The sequence below is a fragment of the Olea europaea genome, chromosome 10 (genome assembly GCF_002742605.1).
Source record: "Olea europaea var. sylvestris chromosome 10, O_europaea_v1, whole genome shotgun sequence".
Taxonomy (NCBI): Eukaryota; Viridiplantae; Streptophyta; class Magnoliopsida; order Lamiales; family Oleaceae; genus Olea; species Olea europaea.
In genome coordinates, this window is record NC_036246.1 from 24,719,334 (window position 1) to 24,730,412 (window position 11,079).

General features: G+C 35.3%; 1 protein-coding gene and 1 pseudogene across 1 annotated transcript; one reads left to right on the top strand and one right to left on the bottom strand.

The window, feature by feature from the left end:
- Positions 1-5,818: 5,818 nt before the first annotated feature.
- Positions 5,819-6,900, top strand: LOC111401600. Its single transcript, XM_023029409.1, has 2 exons — positions 5,819-6,578; positions 6,684-6,900. Exons 1-2 carry the CDS (start codon positions 5,913-5,915, stop codon positions 6,756-6,758), a joined length of 741 nt encoding a protein of 246 aa, XP_022885177.1. The 5' UTR covers positions 5,819-5,912; the 3' UTR covers positions 6,759-6,900.
- Positions 6,901-7,294: 394 nt separating this feature from the next.
- On the bottom strand, positions 7,295-11,079 carry LOC111401601 (annotated as a pseudogene).

The following is an 11,079-nucleotide window of genomic DNA, read 5'->3' on the forward strand; positions in this document are numbered from 1 at the left end:
TTTGCGTAAATCTCCAATCGTGAATTTGCTCATCAATGTCCATGACAATCTCTCTGTTTTTTGTCATACAGTAGCTCATATGTTAAAAATGTATATAATTTAAATGTATATAATTTATATAACATCATTCTTTTTCTAATACCGTGTATGAATTTACGACAGCTGTAGAAAACCACCAAGAGAAGTACCTGCTCGATTTGCAGAGACTTAGTGGCCCACAGTTCATCTTCCTGGATTTCTGTGCCATATTTATGATTCAGCTTGAGGTTTCTTAGCTATCAGACAGCAAAAACGTGTTTGAATCAGCTTGTACATATAATTCCCAATCTGTATCTAGTCATCAACTTCTTGTTGTTTGCTTACTTTTGAAAGACCATAAAAATGCCTGTGACTATGTAGGTTCTGATTTTCCTAAGATCTTTTCCAACTTCAAAAGAATTTGTGGTAGGTTTATTAATTTGTGGTTTATTGATCCTTGTATAAATCATCTACAGGATCCATGTGAATGGAACGTGATAATCTTGATGATTTGTTCTGGCATACATACTTATTTTACTTCACCTCTGAGGACTGATAAATAAAATAAAATAAAAATCAGCATGGCTTATCATTTTGATGATTTATTTTTGCATATATACTTATTTTACTTCACCTTCGAGGACTGATAGAAAAAAATAAATAAATAAAAAATAATTCTGTATGGCTTATCAATTTGATAAAACGCAAGGGGTACTTTTAACAGTGGCCATGTCAAACGGTCAATTTTTCACATTGGCCAAAAATATTTGTTATTCAGTACATAGCCTTTTATTGATTAAAAGATAAGAATATCTTTAAGTATTTTATACAATTACAAAAATATGGATTGTTTAAAAGACAATAATGCCATTTAAGTTATAAAATATAAATCAAACATTTCTCACTTAAAATTTCAAAATCGAATCATTTTCTTTATCTGTTTACTCAAATACAAATAAAAACTTTTATTATTCATCTATTTCAACCTTAGAATCTCATAAACTTATCAAACACTGTTTATTTCCAATTCTTCGAATCGATAAGTATATTGACGTATGTTTAATTTCATTTTTGTTAAGTAATTATATTTTTTAAATCATTAAATTTTATTTCGACAAATATTATAGCATACGTAGATGATTTTATAAAAAAGGGAAAAAAAATAATATTGAGGCCGGTTTTTTTTTTCTTTTTTTTTTTTTCTCTTCCTACCCTTATTGATTAATTTCTCATGGTTAATCTAAATTTTTTCTAATATTTTGATTCATAATGTAGATATGGCATTAGCATGTCTCCTAATTTGTTATTTTGGTAAATTTCAAATAAATGAAAATGGTCGATGGGAATGGGAATGGATGAGTGAAGGAGATGGGGTTATTGGAATTGTGATGACATCGAGTACATCGTTTGCAAAAATGTACCATAATATACAAAACATACTCAACATTGATCCCTTTCAATACAATATGGAATTTGAATTTTTATTTAACTGGCATTCAACCATTTCGATTTCACCTATAAAAGTTACTTCTGAAGTACAAATGAAATTGCTAATTGAATTGAACAAAGGCCGTAAGTCGATTCCTGTTTGCGTAACTTTATTGAGGAATAATGAAAGCCTAAGACTAACTAACCAAGGGGGGATGAATTGGTTATTGCAACTTTTTCGAAAGTTAATTCTAAGTAAACACAATTACTTACTCAAAATGTAGCAATTTGTCAAATATTTATAAATGCGAAAGAGAGCAAAGACAAGATGAAACCACACGTAATAAATAAAAGCAAAGATAAGTAAAAGGGAAGAGAAATCAAATGATGTGATATGGAGGTTTGATCCAATGCAATGATTTACGTCCCCTGTTACCAAGCTCTCCGTCACGAGCAAAGTCTTTTTCACTATATTGATTGAGTTATGGTACAATCAAACATTTTTACAACGCTTTCGATGACTTACAATCAAGGAACATCGATCCTTTTACACCTTTGAGTTTTTCGGGACCTCAACCGACCCACAATCCAAAATTTAAATGAAAATTGAAGTTACAATCAATTACTTCTCTCTTAATTAATGATATGAACTTAATTTAGAATAAAAAAAGAGTAGGTATATCACAGAGAATATAGCTCAAGTGTTATATGAAAAACTTTAATGAGATATATGATTTTGCAAAGTTTGATTACTCAAAAAGTTTTTCAAGAAGTAAATGATTTGATTTTATAAAAATTGAAAATAAGATAGAAAAGATCAATAAATAACTCTCTTAAATGCTCAAGAATTGTGGCTGTAAATGAGGAAGTGAAGAGGTATTTATAGCACTCAAATAGGCAAAACTTCTATCCATCCGGACAAGACATTCGGACGAGGTAAAAACAAGTCGTTTGAGTCAGAATCAGAATGGTAAAATAAATTGACCGTTGGGTCATCCAGACGTCCGGATGGGCAGAAAATTGGCCCTCCGGACTTTCTCATTCGTGATGAATTTTCATGCAGGTAATTGACGGATTTTCTCATTTATTGTATAGATAAGTATTTTGCAAATATGTACTCTTGAAAATCGAAATATTTATCTTTTTTAAAATAATTTTTATACAAGTATTGATTGTCGTGAAAGAGTCTTGTGCATAAAAAAATGTTTAAGCTATAATCGATGCGAAATATTAAAGTGTTTTACCTTTACATTTGAGTACTAAAATGCATCTATATCTAATGTCTTCAATTTTTTTCTTCCAAAAGATTTTTTACGCGAAAGCTCGATTTTAATCTCTTTGTTTGTCGATCTCCAAACTTTGCTTGTGCATTGATCGTTTGGCGCCAAGGATGTTCGTCTATGTGTATGAATCTTGATGTCGATTCTCGTGTTTTCATTCTTTATTAATTCCACAATAATCACTAACAACTCTTAAATTCAATTAATTAGAATTAAACTCAATTTGTTTGTAATAATCAAAATGAAAAGTCAACCATTAGGTCAACAAATAATGCCTTTCAAAGTGAACACGAATATTCCAATGGAGGGAATTGTAATGTAAAAGATTTTTGGAATACAGTGAAGATGACTCATAAAGATGATGTGGTTATTCTCAAAACAGTTTCTAGTCACCACAATCTCCCTGTTACGCACGGAATTCACAAGATAGTTCAAGAAAACGAGGATGAAATGAAATTTACAAATCATGATTTGATTGCTTTATTCAGGCATAAACATGAGTGGGGTGGGAATTCATAGGCTGAGGTGAGTACATGATCTTCTAATTGACACAAAGAGAGATTTGCTAGAGTTGTGTGCTCGATTGCAGTGAAACATAATTTTGAGTTTAAATTAAAAAAAAAAAATCAAACAAGTCTACATTCACAATTATTTGTATGGACCAAAAATGTAGTTTGGCATTTGCGAGTGACGAAGATCGATACGAATGAAATTCTTTGTAGTTAGCAAGTATGCGTAGTAACATATTTGTGAAGTATGTATTCATCAAAATAATCATAGGCAAGCTTGATCATGATTTATTAGTCGACAAATAATACACAGATTGCAGGATTCACGGACGATATACAAATCTACAGGCATCATCAACGATGTCCGTCAGGAATATGGGATGGTCATGAGCTATCCGAAATAGTGGAAGGCTAAAGAATATGCATTGAAGGATTTAATGGATTTAACCTAAGATAATTATGCTAAATTGGCCAGACATTACTATAACATGGGGATAACTAATCTTGACTCAACATTTTTTATTGAGACCGATAGCGAGAATCGCTTCAAATATTTTTTTATATCTCTTGAGCAATGCATTCGAGGATTTTGATATATGAAGCGACCTCTAATTCTAATCGATGGTACAACCCTGAAAGCTAGTGCAAAGGAAAGTTGATCATTTGTACAAGTCAATATATCAACATCCAAATTTACTTTCTTGCATTTAGCATAGTCGATAGCGAGAATTATCTATCGATGCGTTGTTGTTCACAAAGTTGAGAGAAATAATTGAGGACGTCAAGAACCTTGCATTCAGGACTGACCCGGGACAGTCAATAATAATTGGTATCGTTGAACTTTTTTCTAGGTAAATCATGGTTATTGCATGTTCCATAGATAGGGTAACCTAAAGACTAAGATCGGGACAATGACATCGTTGTATTGTTTAGGAAAATTGCAGAATTTTATAGTTTCAAAGAGTTCGATAAGTTCATAATCAAAATAGAAAATAAATCACAGATGCATGGGATTGTCTAACACAAATGGGGATTGACCATTTGGCACACATTATCCAGAAAATATCGATGCAATATGATGACATTGAAAAAAGCAGAGTCGTTTAATGCATCATTTAAGAAGGATTGAGAGTTATCAATTATCGTAATGATTGAGCACATTTGTAAAAAGTAGCAGTAGTGGTTTTATGACCAACGTAAGGAATGACAAAATTGCACAAGTGTGCTAACCCCGGCTCAGGAATGTTGTTGGAGATGAGGGCTATAGTGATGACCATTTTTCTATCCATCTAAAGATGGAGCCATGAATGTTATTTAGTGCGGGCACAATTTAAAACTTTATACAATCAAATTCTAAGAGTTTTGCTGGGCTTTTCCAAGTCAGTGTTTCAAGCCTCCAATTACGAGAATAACCCATAAACAATACTCATTCACTAGTTAATCATCTTTCAAAATAATCCTTCAAGCTTTTCTTAGAACAAGTTATTCCAACAACAAAAATTCCTCAACCTTAATCATAACTAGATTTACAAAATCAAGGCAAAGATTTGACAAACACAGACTTTACATGATATATTTTTAGCAAAACATAAACCCTAATTCCTTACAGTATAGCAAAAAAAAAAGTGAGAATAAAATCGATCTAAGCCTTCAGCATACAAGCTCACAAACAAAATGCATATACAAACAAATAGCAAAGCATGGTTAACTAATAATTTTTAAAAAATAAATAAATTATGAAAATGGAATTGAACACGCCTCAACCTCTATCATTCTTTCCTTTTGTAGAGCCATCCACAGAGAAATATTGGATCTCCACTTCTTGAACCATTTTCCTAGTTGTAAGATTTGTGAAAAAAAAAGATTCAAGGCTTTACAAAGATGAAGATGAGAGACATCGAAGCAGTGAGGTATTAAGGCAAAATTCAGTGCATGCACACTATTGGACTCCGCACCTACATACACCAAAGGTGATGAGGATGGGGTGAAATGTTGTGAGGTTGAGAGAAAGAAAAAAACAAATAGCTGCCGTGTGATGGTATGATGATGGTGTGAGGAGAAAGCAAGTGATGAATGGGATAGAAAAGGTAGGGTAGGGTACAGGTGATAGTTGTGGTGGGTTGTAGATTTGAGATTTTACGACAATTTAGATGGTGACAACTGTGGTAGAGTGGGGGTGGGGTGAGGTGGGAGAGATAAAGGATAATTTATTATCATTTAAATGAGTAATTGTGATTAATTAATTGGATAAATTGTAACCAACAAATAATTTGTGATCAGTTAATGTAATAATTTGTAGCCAATGATAAGTGGTGACATAAAAATTGTGTTTTGTAATTAAATTTGTAATTTTTGTTTCACTTTTTGTGAATGTGATATTGTTTGATTTTTTTACTAGTGCATAAATGGGTCACAAAATCTTTATCATATTGTTACAAATGTTACCATCAAAATTTTCACAAATTTCTTAAATTTGAAAGTTTATATCAAAACTATGATGTAATATATAGGCCCGGCACGGTCTGCTTTTTAAGCCCAACTGAAATACGAGACTCGAGAAAACGACGAGACGCCTGAGCCATAGGCCAAACGACATCGTTTTTGTTTCGCGACTCAAAATCTTTATTTTCTCCTCGAAACGAGCGATAACCCTGAACAGTCCCATTGTTTCACATAAATGGTGGTGGTGGATTCAGATTCAACCATAGCCAAGGAAGAAGAAGAAGTGGCAGAGCCTCTGCCCCGGACACCGGTAGCACTATCCATCAGTCTAATACAGCGGGAGAAAACCCAGTGCCACTACGCTACCTCCGCAGTTCCACCACCTCCAAACATTCCCTGGTCAATGGTTGCCATCAGAGATTACGGAGATGATAATAATAACTCAACGATCATCTTCCCTCCAATCAACCACGAGAACCTTCAGATTTCTAAAGAAATACTGCAGGTTCACGGCGAGTTATCAATAACATCACCCCCATGCAATGACGAAAATTCCGAGTCCGATTCCGATTCAAACTCAAACTCGTCGGCCACGTTTTCTCCGTCCGATTCCAGTGCAGTGAGTGCATCTCCTTCTATACTAAGACCAAAGGCTAGGTCGGCGGCTGATATCGCACTATGGTTCGATTCAATGGTGGAAATACTGCGGTCCAAGGTGAATAACACCGCGAGACTCATCTGGAGTAATTTGGCTTCAACGTTGAAGTCCTCGTTGACTTTCCGTTACGCCACAATGGTGGCGATGCTGCTACTGTTTCTATATTTCCGGCGGAGGAGGATATTTAGGGCGCAGGAAGGCAGTGTGAATCAGCTTATTCGCGTTGTGAAAGAGAAAGATGAGGTAATTTACTTTGCTGACAAACTGTTTGTGAAAAATCCCATCGAATTTGCATAATCACTAATTAAGCCGCATTATCATATTGATAATTGTTGCATCTATTTGCAGAAAATCAATAAACTATTGGATCAAATTACAGAGATGAATCGAGCTTTGCTATCCTTTCAAAAGAGTTCCCAGTAGGTCTTGCACTTAGCCAATCAATGCATTGGCCTAATTGTTCGTATGACTCAACATGGATGCTCAATTTTTTGCTGTTGTGCCATTGCATAGTCTATAAAAGCCTTTTGCTTGGTCATGCTATTGCTCTTCATAATTTGGAGAATGTTTGTTGTGGTATACATCAAGATCTGACATAGATTTGCTAAAGTACAATTAACATCTCAATTAAAATCACTACTTGTATCCCAGATATTTGCCACATATTTAGAACTTTTTTTGGTCATATTGAACTGGGAAAGATTTAAAGAATTTACTTGGTATAAAATAGTACATTATTCAAAGAACCCTAGCTAGATTTTTATTCGAGGCTTGTATGATTAAATGATGTTGTGTGAATATCTAGAAACATACATGGCATTTCTAATACACAATATTGTACAATAAATTTATTATTATTATTATTTTATTTTTTTAACCATATCTAATTAAAGATACCGAAAATCAGCCTATAACAGTTCTGTCAAGGGGATGGACCAAGCGAGCACGGGATAGGGGGAAAAAATCAACAAAAATTTGAAATTTTCAATACGAAACAAGGAAAAATACATGATATTATTGTCCACGAGTTTATGAAACTATAAGAGTTCCCAGTAGGTCTTGTATATGACCTGTGGCAATCACAATCCGTTCGAGGCTTTTTAATGACTAAATCAGTGAAAATGTTCTTCCAACCCACATCACTTCAGTTGAAGATCAGAATTATCGACCCGTCTTACCTAAGCTGACTGAACGGAAAAATGAACAAAAAATCAAGAAAATGTTCTATTTTGACTAATCTTGTGAAAAGGAGAGTTTCTTGTCCCATGTCTCTGGCTATGCATAAAAATGTATAACAACCTGTAGGACTTGAGAACATGTTCGACTACAATCTGGAGCTGATGATTCTTGATCTGCCCATTAAAATAAATCAGGTATACTGCAAAAACAACACATTCAATCAAGATATAATGCAAATCATCAATCATCAAATGATTCATCAAACATGATTTATCAAAAGATAGCATAACAATGGATAAATAAATACCCATCTTAAGCTAGCAACCCTCAAATGTATCCCCTTTATGGGGCCAAAGGCATAATGCACGAAAAGGTTACTTAAAACTAGCCCGCGGACCTGACTTTCACATAAACTATCAATGCTTCAGCTAACAATTATGTGGAGAAGTTCTACCACATGAATACCAAACAATTTAAAATTATCCCCATAAACCATGAAGTGCTGTTACTAGCTCAAAAATTAGTTCTAAAAGTAAATGAAAGGAAGTTCTAACACATGAATACCAAACAATTTAAAATTATCCCCATAAACCATGAAGTGCTGTTACTAGCTCAAAAATTAGTTCTAAAAAGTAAATGAAAGGAAGTTCTTCCACACCTCTGGGTTTCATACGAGTACTCAGCATGCAGGAGGAAACAGGATGCCCTTATAGGTAAAAGGCAATTGAGAGTAGGGCCCAAGAGCTTAATTGAACAAATCGGTATAACGCATAAGATCAAACTTTTGTCCTCATAAATTCATCCGCAACTCTGTAATATATTAATCATCATCCCCTCCAAAATAGGTAAATAAATAAAAACACTTCTGCTAATCTTTCTCCCGAATTGGGTGTCTTCAACACTATTTTAACCACTCACATCAAATCAACCTCAAATTCAAAACAACTAACACAACCACTGCACAAATGGATCTCATACCCGAATATCAAATATAATAAAGCTCTATCAGCTTCAGTTCACCATTGTATCCCTATACTCCCAAAAGCCTTGTCTGCACTTTTCAATGTATAATGAATAGCAAGTGGAAGAGTGAATGTGCGAATCTATGCCTTTGATTGGGAAGTACTTTTAAACACTCTTGGTTCAATTACTTTTACATCCGCACATTTCCTATGACCCACAAGTACTATCCACTTTTACATCACTCATTTCTATATAAACACTTCCCGAACATACTCTAACCAAATGAAACGGTACCCACGACCCACAATTACAATGTGGTATATTTAGATATTCTTGGTTCAACTACTTCTACAACCACACATTTCCTATGACCCACAAGTACTACCCACTTTTACATCACTCATTTCTATATAAACACTTCCCTAACATACTCTAACCAAATAAAAACAGTACCCACTACCCACAATTACAATGTGGTATATTTAGATATTCTTTTGTGCTAAGTGTTAAACACTTAACTAAAGGGTAAATTACTACCCAAATCCATGTAATGCAAGTCCTTGTTATATAGTAGCATGCTTTATGAAGAAAGGCATAGTATTGCTGATAATTAGAGTTTCATAATGACAATGTTACATAAAACTGTAGACATTGAAATTATAAGTATAATTAGTTGAACGTGGAAGTTACCAAAAACATAGTCTACTAAAGTTTCCATGGTAGTAAAATGGATCTGATATAATCGAAGTAGCACAAATTTTTATTGCATGCAAAATCAGACTGAACTTTAAAACCAAATTTGTAGCTGGAAAGTGCATTACCTACAGAGTGTTGCACTGCTAGCTCCTAGATCCACTGCTCAGATGCACCGAATGCCGAATATCAAAATGATCTACATTTACCAAAGGAGTAACAGTGTCATTCCGGATCCTCTTAATGTTTGGGCTCACCAAGCCCCTATGCCTAAACCCATACAAGTTCAGCACTTGATTATCTGCAAAGTTGAAAGCCCTTTCCATACTCTTCAAACACCTTTCCACTGGGTAGTCTCCATAACTCCCACAAGGCTTACAACCAACAAAATGTGTCACAAATGGCCACCTCTCATCGCCCAATCCCGGATGATACTTCTCTATCATCTCCTCGTACCGATCCACCAAACCTGCCCAATACCCATGCAAATAATACGAATTTTCAACAAAAACCTTGTCCATCCACTGATCTTTCTGGGAAATCAGCAAGTATATCAATGCAGATTGGTCATCAGCCTCGAATGCCGGCCGACCCTTCAAATTTGCAGTCAATATCTTCCCTGCCTCCTCACGAATCAGACCTTTTGGTCCCATTGGCGCCCAAGCATCCAACAAATCCAAAGACCACTGACAATTCCTGAACAAGAAACTACCCGTGTTCAAAGCGATCCATGACTTCTGATCAAACAACAAATCTGGGTACCCATGGATAACCATATTGTAATCATTGTACTTTGAAACAGGTATCTCAAACACCATATCAGTAAACAGAGCATCACTATCCATCCACCAAACCCACTCAACTTCAGGATGTGATAACATTAGCCTCCTCAACAACGGCAACTTAGCCCAATACCCCGCCATTTCTGTATCCAAATGGGCCATATTATACAGAGTTTCTATTCCATGAATTCTACAGTAATCAATCTTATTCTTAATAGCCTTCAACAAATAATGATCTCCAATAGCATTATCACAAGGGTTTGGGGGAGAGCCAGTAACAAGTAAGATCCGGGGTTTGCCATTGACATAATTTGGGAACTCAGGGTTTTTCTGAAGCCATACCTTCCGGTCTTCGTCCCATGTACTGATTCTCGGCCCAAGAGTGTAAGTAACATTAGGGTTCAAGAACTCTTCAGTCGGGTCATCCGGGTCGGTGGGGTCCTTATCAGACCTGATCTCGGCCAAGATCCGGTTGGTCTCTTCAATTAAGTGCTGATTCTCAGCTTCCGCCTCTGGGAAACGAGGCTTCCCAGGCCAATTGTACCACGGAGAACGAGGATTGTGACAAATCCACAGAGGATAGTGATCTTGATATTGTTAAAAGTCTTCTGGATCTGCCGACCGCGGGGGATTACAGAGGCTGCGCGACCACGAACGCCATTTGCGGCGGCAGCGGTTGTCGGCAGCCCGCTCGAGATTCTCTTTTGAGCAGTAAACGTACTCTCCGAACCCATAATTAAAAACACAAGAAAAAATAAATAAAAAATAAAAACAACTCTGTAAACGTGTGTATATGGGTTTTTGAGCTCAGTCTAGCATAAATTTGTCCGTGTATGCATGTGTATATGCTCAGAGAGAGAATTGGGGATTTGTATGGGGAGAGAGAGAGTGGAGAAGAAGTATACAAACAGCACCGACTATTGAAAATTTGAAATGTGATTTTCTTTTGTCTGATTCTTCCATTGTTTATCATTTTTTATGGAGTGATGGTGAAATAGTGTAGTGGGAAAATCCCGTTGTACACGGGCTGGAATTCAATGCGCATAGGTCAAGCCATGTTCAAGCTATTTCGAGGAATTTGTGTTTCTAGGATTTACTTTTTTCTCTTTTCTTGAAAGTAATTTTGT